The sequence below is a fragment of the Gavia stellata genome, chromosome 4, assembly GCF_030936135.1.
Source record: "Gavia stellata isolate bGavSte3 chromosome 4, bGavSte3.hap2, whole genome shotgun sequence".
NCBI lineage: Eukaryota > Metazoa > Chordata > Aves > Gaviiformes > Gaviidae > Gavia > Gavia stellata.
In genome coordinates, this window is record NC_082597.1 from 80,168,364 (window position 1) to 80,190,288 (window position 21,925).

The 21,925-nt window shown below is 41.2% G+C and overlaps 1 protein-coding gene across 4 annotated transcripts in view; it reads right to left on the reverse strand.

Moving 5' to 3' along the window:
- The window catches only part of LRP6 (LDL receptor related protein 6), a 106,880-nt gene that overhangs the window by 5,852 nt on the left and 79,103 nt on the right, over positions 1-21,925 (reverse strand). For 3 of the 4 annotated variants that reach the window (XM_059817264.1, XM_059817262.1, XM_059817261.1), the window contains 10 exons: positions 21,183-21,409; positions 18,811-18,995; positions 16,807-17,133; positions 13,087-13,289; positions 11,050-11,261; positions 10,667-10,857; positions 6,028-6,237; positions 4,596-4,721; positions 2,974-3,210; positions 1,133-1,243 (listed from right to left, as the gene is read on the reverse strand). In XM_059817264.1, the coding sequence (XP_059673247.1) occupies positions 1,133-1,243; positions 2,974-3,210; positions 4,596-4,721; positions 6,028-6,237; positions 10,667-10,857; positions 11,050-11,261; positions 13,087-13,289; positions 16,807-17,133; positions 18,811-18,995; positions 21,183-21,409 (2,029 nt within the window). The remainder of the gene's footprint in view (positions 1-1,132; positions 1,244-2,973; positions 3,211-4,595; positions 4,722-6,027; positions 6,238-10,666; positions 10,858-11,049; positions 11,262-13,086; positions 13,290-16,806; positions 17,134-18,810; positions 18,996-21,182; positions 21,410-21,925) is intronic. The other variant, XM_059817263.1, reaches the window with a different exon arrangement.

The following is a 21,925-nucleotide window of genomic DNA, read 5'->3' on the forward strand; positions in this document are numbered from 1 at the left end:
GTGGCTTTCCCTACAATACCAATTCTAAGCACTGACATTTCTGGGAATAACTGACAACCCCCTGCCTGTGCTTCATGAATTTGACAAGAAAAGCAGACTTTAAAGTATTTTCCTGTTCTAGTCAGTGTTTTACATCTTATCCATTACTGAAAGTCTTTTCCTCAACACATTTTCTTCTCCCTGAACACCAAACCCACACTTCCACCACCTTGTCACAGTCTACAGAGACAAGTAAACAGACTTCTGATCATACTGGAAGAGGGACAGTGACAACTGCAGTCTTACTCCGGGTGGGCTCATTTTCCATCCTCTGTTATAAAACCAGAAAATACATGAACTATAATAAAGATAACTATACGTGTCTGTGATATTGTCACTAATAACTTGGTAGCATGACAGAACATCCCCTATTACTCCTCCTTAAGATCAAGGGTCCAACTCTGGCTTTGTATTTTCAAGTTACTTGTGTGTTAACTGTGATATACGGATCTCTAACACACGAAAAGATGTCCCTATTTACAATTTCTTTTAAAGCACCAACAGTGAAAATGAAGTTGCAAGTTGGAATTTTAAAGGCAGTGATTTGCTTGCATAGCTCTGGAGATTTCAAGGTGGGGGATATCACATGTTACAAATCATAAATCAAGCTCAGAATTACATCTTTTCAAGATACAAAGGGAATTTTAGAAGGTTTATTCTGTAAACAGAGTGTTCCTCGTATTCTAAAAGCACCTGCTATTAATCCTCTGGACAAGAAAACCATGAAGCAGAGCAGTTTATATAAAAGCCTCATCCTGCTAGAAAGATTTTTTAACACTGCACCATCTCAGCACACTAACAGAATATAGTAAAACAAACCTTTTGTTTCTTTTAAATGTTTAAAAAAGTGAGTGGAAAAATAACTAGCCTGCTCTGCCTCAGAGACTACTCGTTCAGAATACTAGTTATTTTTTGTTATTCCTATTCCACCGCATTGTGCATTAATTGCATGACAGCAGTTAGGAACAGGAGCATCCATTTTGGGAACAATTAATTCAGTCTGGTTGGCAGAATAAAAACTAACTCGTAGAGCAGGTAAGAAACAAATTTTGGATATTGCAATCAAGTCTCTAGTCTCAGGTTTTACACTTACAGCATCCTTGCTCATCTGAGCTGTCACTGCAGTCCAGGTTGTGATCACATTTCTTGCTTTTCCCAATGCACTGCCCACTGGCACAGCGGAACTGATCAGTTAAACAAAGCACTGGAAAGAGAACCCCCCACAAACCAAGAGTCAGTATCAAAGACTTCTACTCTTTAAAATGATTAAGAAAACAAGACATTAAAGCATATAATCAGGAGTATCTTGGGAGAGCTTAGCCCGCTGCTAGCTTCATTTCTTGAAGTAGTCAGTGGCACACAAAGTCCCTCGTGCCAACCATGCAGAAAAAGTGGTTCAGTGTTCTGCTGAGGATATTGCACAGTGGGTACCTGGTCCTTACTGCCTGTTTACAATAAGGACACTACAAGATAAAGTTATCTTGACTAAAATAGCTCAGAAGCAGAAGGCCACTGAGAACACAGGCACTTTGTCCCAGGACATGGTTATTGCAAAGTTACTATAAGAATCCCCAACTCTAAGCATTGACTGTAATACAAGAGAGAAGAATTAAGTTATTAAAAATAAATCTGCCAAACCATGATGATAAAATTGTTTAAGAAAGATAAATGTGGTTTCTCAATGCCCGTGTACTCTTCATGTACACCAGAAAACTCCTTGATCACGGGACAATATATTTCACTTGACATTATGTTTTTCAACTGAAATGAAAGACAGAAGATAAAACTGGAGCTTTGCCAGTACACTCAAAAAGTAAACTATCACTTTGGGAAAAAAGGTGCTGCAGGCAAGGTGCTGGCTGCTGTTGTTTACACATCTTTTTGCCTCCTGTTTCTCATAAATCCAGATATTCTTTCTGACTTCAGTTGAATTAAGAAGTCAAACTAAAGGCTTTTCTGATCTGTAATCAATTTGAATACTCTGAATAACAGAGCCACTTTGAAGGTGATAAACAGCCCCTGGTCTGATATCTCCAGTCGCTGGATGACAACTGGGAAGCTAACTTGCACAGCGTATTTTCAGATGTCAGCATCTCATCAGCTAACAATCACCTTTCGTCACACAGGAATTTCTGCATCGGTATGTATGTTTTTGTTTGAGATGGAGCACATCTTTTGGAAGGGAATTCTGCCTTGATTCAAAAACCCTTAGCCTCTTCAAAGAAGGAAAATGTACTGAAAGGATATAGAGAAGAGGCATCCTTTCAAGCTTACAAGTTGTCCCTACAACTCCTCAGTACTTGTGCAGTGGGGAAAGGAAGGGCGAGTTTGCTCGTGTTTCACTTTGTATAGTGGTGGGGTAGTTCAGATTCCACCAGCATAACCTGTCCTTTCCAAAATTAAAAGAACCTAATTCTCATTGTGTTGGCAATAGCACTTCCCTCTGTTAATGATGGCTTAAATACTCTCTTTGCCTGTACTCTATAGGAAGAAGAGGTCTCCAGAAATCTTGTCTGTCTCTCACTCCCACTTACTCAGAAAAGCTTAACTTTGTTTTGTTCAGGTATTATAAAATAAACAATCCCAAGACCTTTACTCGGTACAAGCTACACAAAAAACTATGACAAGGATTTGCTCCACTTTGTAATTCACTCTCAGTTACCAGGTTTTTAGAGTTTAAAAACATACCATTTTTTAATAGTACTTTTCACAAACAGAGCTTAAACCACTGTGCAGGAGATCGGTGTTATTTCCATTGCGCAGGTGGAAAAACAAAAGGTTGGAGTTGTGAAATAATGTCCCTTTTAATAGACCAATTTAAAAACTAGCAGAACCTCGAATCCTTGCAAATCCTACTCAGCAGTAACTTTGGTATTTATCATAGTGTCCCCACGACAGCTCTATTTTCATGACACTTTGAAAGATCCTCTGTACCTTCGCAGTTCTTCTCATCCGAGTTGTCCTGGCAATTTGCTTCTCCATTGCACCGGAGGGCACTGTCTATGCACTGTCCACTTTCACACTGGAACTGCGTGTCCGAGCACACCGGGCAGTTCTTTTCGTCACTGTGGTCTTCACATTCAGTGAAACCATCGCAGCGCCAGGCCACCGGGATGCAGTCAATCTCACCTGTGAAACAGGTGAACTGCTGAGGGGAGCATGTTGGTGGTTCTTTAAAAATCAAGCAAACAAACAAAAATTAAAAATCCAGGTGAACAAACAGCAGATCAGGACATGTAAGGACAAGAAGAGCTCAACTGCTTTCATTTATCAAGCAGCTGATAAACGTGCCACATCATAAGGTTACTTCCACCCCTGCTGCCTCCAGAGTCATTTGTGCAGCTCTGGAGCCCCATGCGACTGATGCACGCTCACATCGATGGGGGCTCATTAGACAAAGAACTAGAGGAACAGAGAAACATGCACACACAAAACACAATTATTTTCTTCCCTCCCCACTTCAGCCTCTTACACCCTTCTCTTAATAGGTCTTCAAAAGGCTTCATTTAAAGTCAACACACTTTTCTACTCCCCCTTTCCTGCAACACCACTGTATACACAACCAACAGCTCACTTTCTTTTTAATGTTCGACAGTCATTGTATAGAAAATGTTAAAAGGATGTGATGTGCTGCAGATGGATGCACTGTGACTCAATGTCTAGTTATGTGCCCTCAACAGCTCTGTTCAGTCAAAATCCTTTTAAAACAACAAAACACTGTTCCATCTAGTCAAGTCCTGCTATCTCAACACAGCTGTTAGCTGTTATTTAACGTTTACTACAGTAACTGTTAATCTCATGCAGTAAGTAAGTGCGGAGGTTTTTTTTCCTTTTTTTAAATCCCCCTTTCCTCCCCCGCTTTTTTGGCCTGGTATTAAACTTGCTCTGAGAAAATATCTGGATTATGTTAGCTCTTGTTCCATTGTGAGACCACACGTCGCCTTGATGGCGAGAAGATTGCATAATAAATCCATTCAGTACGGTGGCACAAAGAGACCCAAGCACCAAAGTGCCTCTCCTCTCCCCTATTTCAATCCCACCCTTGGAGACACCAGGGCGTAGGCGACAGTGGCCGTATCACCATGGAGGAGGCAACTCGCCCTTCTGGGACTGCAGTTCAGAAGGACACGCACAGGGTGAGTTTGAGGAGGACAGCAGAGAAAAATAAAATGGCACAGACATGGTGCAATAAGCCAGAAGATGAGAATCTACCACTATGTGAAAAAAAGAGAACATACAGAGTGATAGAAAAAAGTAATAAAAATCATACAATTAAAAAATCAAGTTGAAATAATTCAGTGGTCTTAAGTAGAAAGGGTGAACAGAAATCCTTATTCAACAGTCAACTAGTGAGTTTTTCCTCTTCTCTTACTCCTTCTCAATACCTGCAGATTTAGCTGGGGGGGAGGCAAAGAGGTAAGCGTGTAAGAGTGTGTAACAGCACCTGGTGCACTGTCACATTCTTTCTGCTCAGAGGCAACCCCTAAAGATGGAGACACTCCCCCCCCAACCCAGAAGCTGAGAGCTCAGTGACACAGAGCGTGGGAAGGACTTACCTCCGCACGACAGCTCATCCTGCAGCAGAACAAGGTGGACTGGGCAAGAACAGCGCGTGGTGCCGTCGCCCTTCACGATGCAAATGTGCGAGCAGCCACCATTGTCTTGAGAACAAGGATGTTGTCCTGGGATTTTAAAAATAAGACAGACAGGTACTGACAAGAAATCCTCACCTCTTTTCCAACTTTTCAGTGATTTCTTTGGGCTCACATAACTCCATTACTTCCCCGAGAGCACTACTAAAACCAACTCTGATAAAAGTTGTACTTTCTTGTGTGCATTTTTTCCCTTTACACACATCAATAATTATGACGCACATCTATCGTTTTCCGTGATCTGAAACATTGTGAGAATCGTGCCATGTAATCCACTAAAACAGTAAACAATACTCAACGCATTTTGGTCCTTGTGTGAGGTAGAATTACTTCTGCAGCCAAAAGAGTAGCACTAGTAATACAAAGAGATGCCTTGGATTCCATACTTCGTTTTCTCTAACAAAGACCATTAAAAAAGTAAACTCTTCTAATTTATGAACTCTGAAGCTTCCACACTGTCTCTGAAACTCAAATTAACATGCTCTAGATAAATATGTCTCTTCATTTTAATGTTTAATAAGGACAACATACTTCTCTTGGAACTCCTGACAGATTCACTGAGATTAATAGCAAAACTCATAGTAGTCTGCACTGATGCTTTAATTAAACATCCCCAGACATTTTTCTACATATTTCTCCAAGGCATGCACCACAGCCTATTAACCAGGCCTATTTCCTCCAGGATGACGGCAGCTCCACTGCTTTAACCATCCAGCTCCTGTCGTTTCAAGTGCGCGTGGGAGGGGAAAGGCTATATCCTGGTAAACAGAAAACTTTTTAGAAGTGCAGACGTGTTCAACACAAACTGTTACTTAATACACACTTCCTTTGTGCAATGCAATGTTGCTCTTCTGTCATTTACTTTCAATACGAATTGCCACCATCAAAAATTGTCCACTTTACCTTCAAGGCAGGCAGTCCATTGAAACATTTATTGCTAATAAAAGGCTCTGAGAGTTGTGCTTTTCTAAACGGAGCAAACACCTAATAGCGACTCACTAGTGTATTGCAGCTGTAATCGTCTACTAGGGATAACAGGACATTTCCACTGTGCCTACAGACACTCAAATGCCAGGTGCCTGTATGGGACTCCCAATAAAGTTGTCATCAGCAACAAAACACGATGCTGGGTTTGTGATAGATTTCCAGCCCATTGCCAACTGCCCGAAGGAAACAAACGTAATTGCACCCTGGCGATGCACAGACACAAAACAATACCAACTTCTGGCCCTTCCATCTGCACTGATGTCGATCAGTGACAAGGCAAAACAGGCTCATCTCCTTGCCTCGAGCCCCACAGGCACTGTTTGTGCTTGCAAATAGGGATTGCACTTACTGTATTCCTGAATGTTGAGCTCTTTCACAGCATGGATGTCACTGAGTTGTGCAATACGAGCTTGGACCTTTGTACGTCCTTCTCGACCAGTCATATCAATCTTTTCAATCATCTGCTGTTGCCTGTCAATCCAATACAGCCAGTTTTCAAATACAGTTAGTCCCACAGGCTGCAAGATATTAGAGTCTTCCAAAACAATCCGGTTAGCACCTGCAGATGGGAAAGAGTGTTTAGTATTTCAGTTGATTCTAGTTGAGCGATCACAAACATTTTCTACACGACTCACACCACTATTTTCCACTACTTGAACACTACGAAGTAATAACACAAGCAATCCTGGGTCCTCTGATACAAGACTGATGCATTTTGCAGACAGATGATCAAATTTTTCTCCTACTTTCATCAGGATGACAGTTTTTGTGGTTCAAATACATTTACTGTATTTAAGAAGCATCTGGAGTTGGGGGCTCAGCTCTCATGAGTCTATCCAGTCTTTTATCGATATGATGGGAACTGGTAATTCTTTTCATTCTCCTATGCTTTTTTGGAGAGATTAACTGCTTTGTCTTGGCATACAATAGGGAATAAGAAGATGGATTATTAGCTTGAGTTAACTAATACAAGATTAAATACAAGTGAAGACAAGGTAGTTAGTACTTTTCACATGAATTACGAGATGAAGGTAAACACTTGACTTCTGACTTCCTCATATTCTTTTGTTTCAACTGCATTATCTTCACTAAGGTTTTCATGCTAAATTGGGAACACTCCTTTCCTCCCAGTTAAGACTTACTTTCCTCAGTTCCTTTAGCAATCATCAGTAGCAGCCAAGAGGCTTTAGCCTTACACCCCTGAAGAGTATTTGTTGACTTTTGTGCTGGATTACCTGGCATTAAATATAGTCAAGAGCAACTGCCACACTTCACGGTTAACACTCCACATAAACAGAAGACAGTCCACAGCTGTTTTAAAGGTATCATTGAAGACTGTCCAAAGACAGTGAAGACTTCATAACTCATGCACAGAAGGAAAATATGTTACTCAAAACCTGAGAGCTCAAGAGTGAGGTTCAAGCCATGCTTCATTTATTTTACATGACATGACATGGTCGTTAACACTCAAATATTCAGTGAGGTTTATCAGATTCTGAGCATAAAATTACTCACAAACATAAGGAAACTGCTGCAATTTTGAAATGCTGAAACAGTATCCCACAGTCTAAACTTGGGCCACAGCTTGAAAATTTACATATAAATCCTGGTATTTCAGGTATCTGGGCTGACTGCTATGCTTATTTTTCACTTTTACTATGGCAGACAATATCTTTGCATATATTCATCCACAAAACAATTTCCAATAAGTTTTTGTATTTTGTCCTGTAAAAATATTCTAGTACAACTGAATATCACAGAAAAAAATCTACTATGTCTCCACTGTGCCCACACAAGATAATGTCATGGGACAAAAGGCACACAGATTTCATGATTTTATAATTTGAGTAAGTTCTATCCTTCTGCTTTGTTTAGTAGCATGAATGGTTTTTGGCTTGTTGAGAATGTAATCAACAGTATGTCAGTGACGATGACTTGCAAACAAATTCAGCTAGGAAAAGTGTATTTATCTCCATTTCACTGAGTGCACACAGAGCTCAGAAGTTAAGCTTCCAAACATTTAACAAGTGGTAACATCTAAAGCAGAACACAGAAATTCAAATATTAATCCTCATCTAGACTGGGCTCTCGCCTACCACTTTGGAACAACACCAGCAATGATCTGATTAAGAAAAGACGTTGACGGATTCTGAAGGAGGCTATACCCAGACTGATGTAGAAATTAATAGACTGAGTGATGTAAGTCAAACTAAATAACTGCAACCGTCTATTAACCCCCATCCATGAACATGACTCATTGTATAGGGAAAAGGTAAGAAACAGCAACCTGCAATCTCAGGGAGAAGAAAAGCTAAGCTGGGAAGAGGGGAAAATGCAAAGATGACAGGAAAGAATATAGATAAAACTACGACCTTGACCTACCCAAATGGAGTCTGTACATGCCCTGCTCTGCCATGCCCATGTCAATCAGCATGGCATTTTGCAGTATGCTCCTAAAGCTCCGAAGCTTAAAATTTTCACTTGTCTTAATCTTTCTTTTTAATATTTGTGACCAAGTGTAACTGACTATTTCTGACTAAATCGAGACACCGAAATCCCTCCTTCCATAAACCAACAATCAAATCCAAAGCTGACTCATCAGGGTGCTAGTCCCCTTTACTGGGAATGGCAGATGAAAGGGAGATGTGATTAAGAGGAGCTTTGTCTCCTGGCATCACCGTTCTCTTTTCAGCCATACCTTTTACAAAAAGACTTAAAAACAAACAAAAAAATACAAAAATCAGGACACACCCATAGCTCATTCTATTTCCAAATAAAAATTACTTAATTCCAGAATCATTAGACGTTTCCAAATCACACTAATTATTCTGGAATAGAAGAGCTAATTTCCAAATAGTTTCCAGGGTAGGGAGCTAATTCCACTCATCTTTTCATAAACAACCCCTTAATCATGTGAAGAATCTGGTTAGCTTCAATAGGATCTCCCATTTGGGCAGCATAACCGAGTCCTAACTGCATGCCTGAAGGACAGGGAGGAAGAGAAGGACTGCATCACATAAAAGGCATTCTGGCTCTCCTTCTCTTTATGGGTACTGGCATCTACAGAGTCGACAGAGCAAGAGACTGTGCATGTTTTTAAGAAGCTAACATGCAGAAAAATTACTCTGACGGTCAAAGAGCCTATTAATCAGCATTCCTAAGCGCAGGAATGCATCTCAGCAGTTAGCAATTTATCGTGGTGATTATAGCAATTTATTTGCGGTGCAAAGGCCAAAAAGCAAGAGAGGTTTTGGAATTGTATTTCTTCATGTTCTTCGAAAATATGGCAAGCTTTTACTATACAACATTGGTGATCCAACAGCAACATCTTTTTAAAAAAACCCGCAGAATCATTAAAAACAGACTGGATTAGAATTTAGACCCATCTCCCCCTCTGGTGCCCTAATTTCTGGCAGCTAACAGACATAAAGAGCGAAACAAAGCACATATGATGTTCTGCTGCTGCCCATTACTTTACTCATGCAGTCCCTGGGTCTGGGATAGCCTAGAACATGCTGGGATACACCCTACCACTTTTTTTTAAAAACAGTTCACTAACTCAGCTCATGTCCTGTGTTTTAAAATAGTAAACAGTCAGGATATCACAGTTCATTAGTGACTCTAAATCTTCCAGTGACACACAACATTAATCACTGAAAAAAATTACTGTCTTGCTGAACCTCCATTCCAATCATCTAGAAAAACTGAAATGTTTTCCAAAACAAAAGCTTATTCTAGCAGCTTAATAAAAGGCTGAAAATCACACTGGTCTCAGTGGGATTACATGCCCTTACTTTGAATGAAGGGATCATGTCATCAGTGAAAGACATTACTACAAACTACCATACTCTCGTCAAATTTTCAAACTTGCTCACAGATCGCAAAGTGTGTCCTTATTTCCTTACGTGTGTACTTACGCTTCTGACAGCAGACTAACACGCAGCTGAAGTACAAGGACACGCGCTATTCAAACTGGGGATGGACTTACTGCAGAGGAAGGAGAAATTCTGCCGCTGCCCTTCACGAGCAGCAGCACGAGGGGGACATAAACCCCATCACCTAACAGACACAGGTACGTATGTGCTCAGAACATCCCGGCACTCCCAGCAGCAACATCCAGCCCAACTCGTATCACAACAAATTACTACCAAAGCCACATGAGACAGCTGAGCTGATCCAGCAGCTTGCTGGATCTGGCTAGTAAATAAAAGACATCTCAGTCGCTCTCACCCAATCTGACTGCGTGATTTTGCCTCTTCGCTTGCTCCAGTTCCGGTTGCTTGCTGGACTCTTGCTGAACCAATTCAGCTTTCCAAATCAACAGAACAGTGTTCTCTATTTCTCTTTTTCTGTATATTGTTGTTAGGTTATTGTTTTCTTTATATGGTTAAATGAGCTAAATCACCTCATAGAGGAGGTCAGACAAGCAGCATAACCAACCTTAGGGAGTAGGCAAAGAGAATTCCATACCTGGAAGAGGGAGTTTTTTGCCTTTTGAGAACAGAGAGACGTTAGACCTGCTCTATCCTTCTCACATCATTTCACCCTAAATGACAGGTACCTAAGTGACCTGCACACCTGCTGCTTTAACTCTGTAGGAAAGATTTTTCCACTAACGGGAAACTTTCCTCTGATTGACAGATTACTGCACCAAACCAAATGCCTTTAAAAATAACCCTCTCCCTCCCCTTTCCAGAAGTGCTGCAATTTATTTGTGAACTGACTTTGGGAAACCACACGAAGGTCTTGCAGTGAGAAACTGAAGTAAATAGCATGTGTAGCAATTAATAATGCAAATCATAGATAGAGGCATGAGACTGTGAAGGCATGCTGCGTGAATCATGCACATTCCCTGGCTGGGAATTTAGGGAGCGATTAGAATCACAGTACAGACTGTTTGTAGTAGGAAGGAAAAGAAGACACCTTTCTCTGCATTCCCCCACACCCACACCACACAAATGAATCACTGAATTAAAGTGCTACTCTACCTGAAAGGTCACTGCTTTCAATTCTCCGCAGGTCTGAATCAGCCCAGAACAACTTGCCTAGCTGGCTGTCAATAGCTAAGGCTATAGGCTTGCTCAAACCACTGAAAAAGAGGACCTCTCGTTCAGTTCCATCCAATGCTGCTCTCTCAATTTTAGGAGACCTTTCCTGTAGGTTGGTGAAATACATGTATCTGGAATAGGAATGATTAGAGGAAAAAGGTTTATTTGATCTTTCCACATTTTTGCTATATGACCAAGACATCTTAACAAACGTCAAAGACGTTTTTATTCCGACAAACAGAAACCAATTAGCAGCAAGAAAACAATTTGATTCTCAAGACCTTCAGCCTGAATTTCCCCACATCACTCTCCCAGCTACATACCCTTTCTCTGGATTCACCACAATGGCCCTGGGCCTATCTTGATCTCCTTTGAGCACCACTCCCATGGGTCTCCCATCCAGGCGTGTCACATTGATCACATTGGTAGCTTCGCAGGTCCAGTAGATATAGCGGCTGTAGATGTCAATGCTCAGGTCATAAGGCTGCATATCTAGGTTCTGATTGGGAACTGGACTTGTCACAACAGTGAGGCTCTACAAAGGAAGGAAAAACAACCCCACAGAAGAACGTTTAATCTGATCCAACGTGAGCAATTTTATTTGCTATGGATGCACCACATCAAACTACTGCTTAGCAAAAGGAGGCAGCCAAAATACTATCATGAAGTAAGGAGACACTCAGGTCCAGTTGCCCCACCAACACCTTTAATCAGATATAGACACTTAGTCCTGATGGTTTGTTGTAATGGCAATCATGTAAGTTGGTTGCAGCTTGTAAGACAGTAAGTTTGACCAATAAGACCAAATGGCCCCTATGTTGAAGATTCAGGGGCAGCTTTCACGTTCCCTCTGCTTTCTTGACAACTCCAAGTTCAGTTTGGATAGAGCCAAACCCTGCACATTTAGTACTCTACAACAGAAATGCATCACCGCTAATTCCCAAAGCTGCAGCTGAACAGATAAAAACCACAGGCAAAGTGAGGCCGGACAGCACTTGAAATTCTTGCCTCATTCTTCTCCACCGTCACTGCCATCACACTTGGGGGTTATAACGTAGGGATGAATAATAAACGGGAAGGCAACTCTGCCAACAGACAGAAAGGATCTCAGCTAGCGTAAGACAGTGACTTCAGAGCATTTCCAGCTAATACCTTTCTGCTTCAAAGTTCTTGCCTTCTACTGGTCCAGTCCGCTGGAGTTCACATGCCTTTCTTTTTTTTAATTTATTATTTTTTTAGAAAGAAACTGCATAGTCTCCCTGTAGTGAAAGGTTGATTGATAACTTACAAAACATGGCCTTACATAATCTTTTTGGAAAACTTCATGCTTCTGAGGTGAGCAGCCTCCACCCTCTCACCCCAAAATTAAACTTCACCAGAAAATTTGCCTAACTTTCTTATTTGGCTTGTCACCTCTATGAAAGGGTGTGCCTAAAAGTCTTGCATTTGTTTATTCTGCTGAAGCTGGCAAAAACTTGGTGCCTTTGACTCATTTTGGGTGTCAAATTATTTAGATATTCCAAAATTAAAACCATTGCTAAATTAAGACTTAAGGCTGAAGGGCATTTCAGTAGGATCCAACTACCACCACACCCACCACCAAAAACCACACTCTTACAAATTAAACTGAATATAGCACCTCTGCGTTGTTCATCTCAGTCTCCCGTTCCTCCCTCATTCAAAAAAATCAGGAAGAAACAAAATCTATTTTAAAATGTGAAAATGAATTAGCAGTCATTGCTCACAATTAACCTCACTAAACCTGTATCACCTTTTGCCTTCTACCCTACTCTACCTTTTTCTGTATTCCCCAGTCAAATACATTTTCCCAAGCCTGCTACATCTCTTACAGATCACTAGTTTCAACCTCCTCGCTCAGTGCCTCTGTAGTTGACAACAGCTCTCTTCCCATCCGCCTGGGAGGCTTCAGACACAGCTGTGCGCTCCCAAAGTCCCACCTTCTTCATTTCAGAGTCAATGCCCCTGCACCTTGCTCATTTGCAACTCTACCTTCTTTCTCACATACTCTGTTTCTCCCAAGAACCTTCCCTTCCACATTTCACTTCTCTCAAATAGGGGTTTCCAACAGCGCCCAGCCAAAAGACAGTGTTGAGCAAATAATGCACTGTGAACAACAGTATCTTTAGGTTGGCCTTAGTTTTCCATGCTTTATTTCTTGCTGCACCTCCCCAATTACTGGCTGAGGACTCCAGAAACTCCAGATGCCACTTGTTTTTCCAAGCGACAGCTAGTAATCTACAGGAAGTCTGTGTATCTAAATTTTTCATGTACAATCATTCATTGTTGGGTGCAGAGCATGCCTCCCTCATCTTTTAGTAATTCCATCACCCCCAGGATACCTGGCTGCCGTCTTCCTGTGCCTTCCGGATGATGTTCTGCCGAGAATCAATCCAGTACAGCTGCTTATCCAGGGGGTCATAATCGATGGCTCGAACATTCCTGAGACTATGGATAGGGAGTATGATATCTGGACTCTGCTGCTCATCTATCACCATGCGATTAATTGCATTCTTCTGACTGAACAACAGGAAGGTTGTAGGAGCTTGATGGGTTAAAAAAAAAAAAAAAAAAAAAAAGGAGGGTTAAAGGGTTACACATAGCAATAATGCTGGGTATTTGTATGGTCAGTAATGACAACTACTATATAAAACCAGAGAGTACCTATTATTTCATTCCCCTTCTCCCTCTTCCTTTGCCCAAAAGAAAACCCCAAAACCAAAAAAAAAAATCAAACATAAACCCCCAACCTCTGATCAGTTTGGAAAGCCTTTCAAATGACCTCTTTTTACTATAAATGTCTGAATGTGGATGTGACAGGCAAAGATTATTTTCTAAGTCGCAGGACTAATGAATGTGAAGACTTCTGTCAAAATCACCTCAAAGAAGAACGGTCAGCTTCTCAAGGAACTTTCTTTCTAAATGAGTCCGAGGGAAATGCAGCTCCACTATTTTGAAGTTGAATCTGTTGCTAGGTACACTTCTACTTGCAGAGCAAGCTGAGCAAAAGCCAGCCCTGGTTCCCTATTTAGAGGTCCCAGGGAAGAGAGATTGCCATTAGAGTGGTTCAGTCCTGTTCCCACAAGCCCTCTTTCTGCCTGCACCAGAATGGAACAACTAATTCACAGGAGAATCTCTTAGGTGTGTGCAAGGCTGCGTTTTTTGAGAAAAATCTATTTACTCTTCTCAAATTTATATATCTTTCTTATTTCTAGGCGCTCATATCTGGGCATGTGAACCTGCAATCAGAAAAAAAAAAAAAATCTGATGCTCTGCTCCAGCTTTCCACATGCCCAGCAAAAATTTCCTGGGCAAATGATTTTTTTTTTTTCCTCATAAATACCATCAAACATCAGAAAATAATACTTTCCCACCCCGTACAGCTGTAATTTACTAGCTGTATCTTACAGTAAGCGCACAAGGCATTTAATACATTGTTAAAAAGAAATTACCCCTGTATTACACAACTGGGTCAGGAGTCAGAGGAGGTAGTTAAAGCATTTTCCCTATCCACAGCATTCTTTTCAATAATGGTCTACCTGGAGCCACTGCTGTGCAAGACGGCACAAGAGCCATCCGTCAGAAATGCAGCTTGCAGCCTCCCTGAAGTTTGTACAATCAATTCTCTATAGCACAAGTCTGAAGAGATTAGCAGTGGGACACTGCACTCATTCAATCCAGCCTGTAAAACAGGTAAGGCAGCACACCTTGGAAAGGGGAGGTAGCAAAAGTCTTCCAGAGAGTATCATCACCTTGCTTTGTTATTTCAGGCATAATGCTTTGAACATTTATTCTGGCTGCCGGGGAAAAAAAAGGTGGGGGGGAGTTTCCTTGGTAACTAACACTCAATCCTAACATCCTATAACAATCAGGCCTAATTGCAAGGTATTTTTGCTTTCTGGAAAACCTGTATTTCCTCTCCAAGCGTTTCTCCAATAATTTAAGCCGCCTTCTACTTAGCTCTAAACTGTAGAAGAAAGCACAAAAAAAAAAAAAAGCAAAGCAAACTTTATATGAATGCGTACAGCAAATAATACGATTCAGAAAACATCAGAATTCTTACCAAGCAGTTAAGAGAGTAATGGAAAGGGAAAAAAGCTTAAGATAAAACAGTGCCGGTAAACATACCATCATAAGCACCTAAACTTCTTTCCACTTTTCCCCAAAGACACCCTCTCACTGCCTAAGATTGCCTGGCTCCCAACTTTGAATTAATGGCTCATTATGAAAAGCAACAGCAGAATTTTCCCCCTTGAGTCCCCACATCTCTGAAACAGTACCAATTTCAGAAATTCCTTCCCAGGTTTCATCATTTTCCCTCCCAACAGTCACATATTTTAACTATACTTCTGGCAGGCAAACGGAGTGCAACGAGCACGTCCCCCCTGTAACACTGCCTTCAAACTTCATGACATGTGGTACGTCTGACGAGATACCAGATCTCATCAGAGCAGTGTGTCCTTCCCGTAATTAAAAGAGTCTCTGCAAACATGAGCAGGGTGATCCAGAAGGGAGGAACTGGCCTCTAGACAGGGCTTGGACTAATAATAATGCTGTTCGGGAGTACATAAGCAAGTAAAACAGGCAAGAGAAAGTTAAAAGGATTCATGCTCCAATTATAGTGGCCAAGAGAAAAATTAAATTATACGCAGAGAAGCCTAAGTCTCCAATTACCTACAAATGAGAAGTTGGAAAGTTCCCAGGTTTGAACATGGCAGAAGGAAGTCTCCTAATACCTCACAAACGGCCCTCAACTGTGCTGCGGGGAAATGGTTCTATTTGTTCACAACGTATCTCCTGGATTTTTCTCCTTCCTTTGTTACCAAGAGCATTTTCACAAGAAAACATGACCTTTGATCATTTTGATACTTCTTGTCTGCTGCAAGTCAAAGTCCTCCACCTACAAAATCACAGTCATCACCAGAGAGGTTCCAGCCTTGCTTCTAACTCGCAGGAAGGTGTGAGAGCGTTACGAGCACAAAAATCCACTGGCCACGCACGCACCCCTTGTAATAAAAAAGGAAAGGAGGAGTACAGGACACATGGGGGGGGGCAGGGGTGGGGTAGAAAAAGCAGTTATCCAAAAAGCGTGATTTTCAAAAAATGTCATGAGGTGGCATTCGTGGAACAAGCTGCCCCGCTTTTGGCTTTACAACAACAGTTGGATCTCTCTACTCATGCATAATGCGGAGGAGATACAATCTGTCTCTTCGTACCATGAATCTCTTCACCCACTGACTAATCCGAATGACACCAGTGGAAATCAGCCATCCAGTGTGGCTGCCAAAATTATGAGAGCTTCACTGGCAGCCAGTTATTGAGAGATGGATAAATTATTTGGTTAGAAACTAATTACACACAGCCTGAGGGACCTTGTGGTTCGTATTCTGCACAACGATAAAGAAAAATGGGGCTTGGCTGCGCTGAGATCAGGAATCAGAAGTGCTGGGTTGACCGTACAGCCAAGTTTCTTCTCACTGAGAAAGACTTTTGGGGGTGTGAAGAGTGGCCCACCTCAGCATCTCATCAGTCAGCAAACACAACTACTACAGAATTAAGTCCTGGCCCACCTAAAGGCTATGCAAAGTCCAGAATAAAGACCAAACTATTACATATTCTCTATGTCAGGCAAGATTAGAAATAAACAAGCAAGCAAGCACTTGAGGAGGGTTTGACAGACAGATACAAAACCAAAAGCAATCTCGAGCCTTCCTGCTTGCACAACTCTTGCCGCTGCTCTTATTTTACTGTGATACTGCTCTGTTGCAAGATTTTTTTTTTCAATATCCTATCTTGTCTGAAAAGTCAGTAGGATTTTAGTATTAGAAAATTATATTTAAATATACCCCGCTTCCTATGAAGGAAGGCAGGCTAAGGAACCAAAATTTTTTCAACTACACATCTGGTATTGAAAACAGAAACTAGCTTTAACTTGGCCTATCGGCAAACAAGCTTCACCATCTCACGTAAAAATAAAACTCTTCTTTCGTCCCGGTACAATGCTTGCAACTGTTACTAAAACCGTCTGCTTCTCCGGTTTATTTTCATTCATTATGGCTTACCGCTACAAGTCCTGTTGTCAGAGTTCAAGGAATAGTGAGCTGGGCAGCCACAGACAAAACCACCAACAGGGACTGCTAAGCAGAGGTGAGAGCAGTGACCGTTGCTGGAGGCACACTCGTTCCAGCCAGCCTGCCTGGAGGAATGGAAGACCAAGATGTCCATAACGTAATCCAAATGTCCTTGGATGATAGTTCGGTTCTGGCCACTGGTCTTGTTGGCTCGTTCGATGCTCCGCCGGCTCCAGTCTGTCCAGTAAATGTAATCCTGATACTGAGTCAAGCCGAACGGGTGAGGCAAGTCATCCGCTATAATCTCACGGTCAAGGCCTGGGAGAGAAAAAGCAGAATTATATGGAGACAAATGATACGCTGTTGGACATGTCCCCTGAACAGAAAGGTGGTTAACACATAATTAAAGTCACTATTTCATTATTACAAAAGTAAATTCTAAAGTAATGTACAATCTTCAAAAGACCATCCTGAAGTCTCAGAGCCTATCACAAAAATGCGCTAATCCTGCTTGCGATTCACAGAAAATAATGTATTTTACTAAAGAAAAAAGTCTTGGTTTCGAAAATTATCAAGGTTCTCGGAAATATTCTGTCCTTTCCCTCCTCCCCGAAACAAACAGGTTCCCTCTGAAGGAGATGCGGGATCCTGACACTGTATTCCCAGTTCAGCACCTCTTGCACCACATTTGGGTCTCTGCCTGCTGCTTACAGAGAGGGAATTGTTACGAGCTTAATAAAATTCTACACAGAGAAAAATTAAATGCACAAGGTTAAACTAACCTGCCTCTGGAATACAGCAACAGGAAGGAGCAGTCAGAAACTCTAGGTAAGAAACAGTTATTTGTGTACACCATTGAAGTATTAAGAGACCTTAAGCAGCAGGACATGAGGGGGGGAAATTATTTCAACCACTTTATTACCACGGGACGTCCTGCTATCTCATCACATAAAATGAGTGGGAGATTATGAAGCAAGAAGTCATTCCCTCTTTGCACAGAGAAGACTGGGATGCACAGCCCTGCACTCTGCCATCACTAGCCACAGGCACATGGAAGATGAAATTCTAATGCTGTGTCCAGTTCCACGGTAGAGAGAGGAATGCTGAGCCAGCCTCAACAGCACACCAAAATACACAAGAAGCTGAAGAAAGCTTTTATATTACATATAATTCCTATAATGCATTCTCCTGTTTTGATCTCTTTCTAGCTTTGTTCCACTATTGCAAACGTACTGTTTAAAGTAGACTAGCTCCTTTAGCCTTAAATATTGGCTAGTGGTAACGGTAATCTGAATAATTTGGCACACAACAAGGCAGTCCACTCCTGTGGGTGCCAAGAAGTTAAGAAAAGATACTGTGCAAATCTGAGAAGGCTTGGGTCCTCAGTACACTACCCCAGGAGAGTGAAAGAATAAAATATTCCACCTCCATTTAGCTGTAATGACCAGTTTATAAAACAATCACAGACCCCAGCGTGACAGAGAACCCCGCTGGTGACCAGCACTAGCCAGGAAAAGCTCCTTAGTGTGCGGGATACGGATATCCTGGGGATACCAACAAAGATTAAAAACCAAATTGTATTAAGTTACATTGTGAAAAATGTCCAATAAGCTGTTGTTATCTTGGCTTTCTCTCTGCCTTTCTACAGATGATGAAGTGTTTTTTATGTATTTGCCAGTGCTCTTCAGAGCAGCAAAATAAGACTCTCCAAAACGCTGAAAGTTGACAGCTTTGTCCTACATATAACTGAAAACATGTACAGCTTGTATAATTTTAACTTTGTGAGCAACTATATCACCTACAAGGAAATCGAGGCCTCGCTAAATGCTGTGTTGCATAAACATCAATTATAGAAGCAAATGTTAAAGGCGTGTGAGTTTGGAAAAATCTGTTTTTGTCTTAAGATGTGTATCTTTGCATTATTTAAGCAATAATTTGCCACAGGGAACTGTGAAAAAGCAACAGCATGACGCTGCCCAAAGCTCTGGGGCTCACCTAGCATGTTGGAGGATTCTATCAGGTTGGTATCGAGGTCGGTCCAGTATAGCCGTCTTTTAGCATAATCAATAGTTAGGCCATTAGCACGTCCCACGTTCGGTACCAAAGTAGTCCGCTCAGTGCCGTCCATAGCAGCTCTATCAATCTTTGGCTTACCACCCCATTCGGTCCAGTACATAAACCTGATTAAAAGGACAAAAGAAAAAAAAAAAAAAATCACATTTATCCAAAAGGAAACTCAAGGGGAGAAACAAAACAAACCAAAACTCCTTAAAAAGAGTAAGAGAAAAACAAGAACTGTAAATCTGAGCATTTATTAAGCCCCATTACACTAAATGTTTTTTTCAAAATACAAGCAAGGAAGTGAGTCAGGTTTCCTCAAAATGCTTCCAACATTATTTTTTCCACTTGGAGCTGGATTTTCACCAGCAAGTTCCGTATGAAAGCACTTCAATCTTAACTAATCCATGCACGTCAGTTAAGAGGCAAAACATTGGCAGTTGGGCACCTTCATTTACACCTGGTTATTTAGCAAGATATTTTCCATGGCATTTAGCTTCTGCTTCTATTCAATTGTCCATCAAATGAAGAAATAGAAGAAGGTAGATGTGCAGGGTACTTTTGTTAATAGCTCATCTCCACGCAACTAAGTCAGTCAGCCATGTATCAGTGTGTTACATTTTAGCCAAGGGCAGAATAACACAAAACTGTAAAGTATAAACTATTACATACTCACATGCCAGTTTATGCCTCATTTGGCAGAAGCATACGCTTGTACACATTCATGTTTTCTTTAGGCACTGTACAGTAGAGGGCTGTATATTTGACATTTGGTGTCAAGTAGTTAGTGGCTTCTTCCAAAATTTAAAGCCAATACCATTTTAAAAATGAGCGGGACATAGCTAGCCAATGTATACACTGTTATCCTTTAATACCTTTAGTAACAAACACCTGTGAAACACTTTTTATTGCAAGCAACCACACAGCGGGAAAGGTTGCTTCAGAAACTGATGATCACAGGGGAGCTAGTCTTCAGACACCGGGAATACTTGCAAATTTTTCTTTAAAATTTTGCATGTATTTTGTGCATAAATTTTGCAAGTTGTACACAGCATGGATCTAAGCGTTAGAATTGCCCCCATGGTAGCAATGCCATGAAAACTTCCACATGCAGTACAACAACACAGCTCAGCTATAAGACAAAACGAAAAACAGGCATTCAGGCTCAAAACTGAAGTAATTTTTTTTTTGCGGTCTGTGGTGAAGAGACGAAGCATTGAATTATAATAATCCTTGGAAAAAACTATTCCCAGCATAGAACTAGAATCACCGTAGCAACCTTTTGTTACAACCGAGTAACTGGATCTAACAATCTGGTCTTGGATGCCCTCTGATGTACTTGTCCTGGCAACCCCCGGCACATCAGGGCTGAGCCCCATCTACGTGTCCCACGGAGGGCAGTGCAGAACTCTGTTGGACTAAGCACTGCCGCAGTTGCCACCACCTTGTTGAAATGAAGCAGGAGGAATGCGTTGGAGTGGCGCAGAGTTCTCTGCATTGCTGTAACTCTTGTAGTGCCACTGGAAATGTGATAACTTCGTAACACTTGAAAAATGAAGTTCCCTCTTTTGTAAAATAAGAGTAATAGAGTGCTGGTATAACCTCAAAAAGGGTTTGCAGTAATTAGTTAATGTCAAATGAGCATTTCATGGTAGAAGAGCTATTTCAGAAGCTAAATAGTTTTGCCTTGCCTTGTCCCGCTCCTTCCTCCCTCCTCCTACTTATTGCCCTACTTTTGCTATTACATCTGAATCCAACTGAGAAGTTTCTTCTCAGGAAATCTTTCATTTTGGGGATAGGTGGGTATAATTGTTTCCACTCTTTCTCAGTCCTTGCTTCCCTTGTCCATACCAACTAAAAAGGCTCCCCTATCTGAAGAAACAAACACCTTCCTTATTCTCAGACAATAAGCTTTACTCCCCCCGCCTCAAGTTAAATCATTTAATACCTTTATTGGACCCTAACTTGGGATAAAAAGGATCCTCATTTTTAAAAGGACAAACATTTTCTTTTCAGTGCTATAGTCCTTTTCTAATTAATGAATTCCATAAACCTAAAATGTCTTTGATTCTGTGGTTAATTAAAAAACTAAACATAAATCCCTTTTTAATGAGCTGCAGTATTCTTAATGATTATTCAGGACATTAAGAGTGTATTCCTCCAGCCCTCATACTCTAAATTACCAGGTTGCATTCCCCCGCTCAGCTCTCTCAGGATTTACATGCAGTGCCTAACTAACATGCCCTAGAGGAAGCATTACGATGTTGTTCTTCACCGTTCATAAACATAACATTAAATCAGCAAGTTACCCCTCAGCAGGGTCCAACGCCAACGCCCGGGGACTGTCGAGATCTTTCCACACCAGCACTTGGCGATGCTGTCCGTCCAGCTTTGACACTTCTATACGATTTGTTCCGGTATCAGCCCAATACAAGTTCTTCCCCAACCAATCTACGGCCATGCCTTCTGGGTAATCCAAGCCAAACTCCACAACGTGTTCCAGTGCGCTGCCATTCATAAATGCTCTGCTGATGGTCTGCAGGGATACAAAGATACACAGGCAAATTAGAAATTTTACCAGTCTGTCATTAGGCTAGTTGTTTTCTTTGTTGCATTTTAAACACTTTCAGATTTTAGGCATCTCATAGGAAAGAGGATCTTACAATATGCTACTTATTTGCCAGGCGAACAATGCTGCTATTCAGAAGTAATGATTTACTGTACTCTGTGAATGTATTCTGTGTCAATTACAATAGCGTTTCACTGGGGAAATAAATGGGATAACTAGTCTGATTCAATTAGGCAGTCTACATGCCAAAGTGACCTTAATAACTCAGTGCCAGCTTCGAGGGGGAAAAATTTTGGCTCTCCCAGGACTATACAAAAGCATCGATGTTATAGCACGGAACAATATTTAAAGCAGCCTAATCAAAAAAGTTCAGGACAGAAGAGCAAATAGAAGAAAACAACCTAACGACCGATTAGCTCAGTAGTGCAAGTGCTTCAGTACTGATGGTTTAATTTAATTTCACTAAACATAATTTCTTCTTGG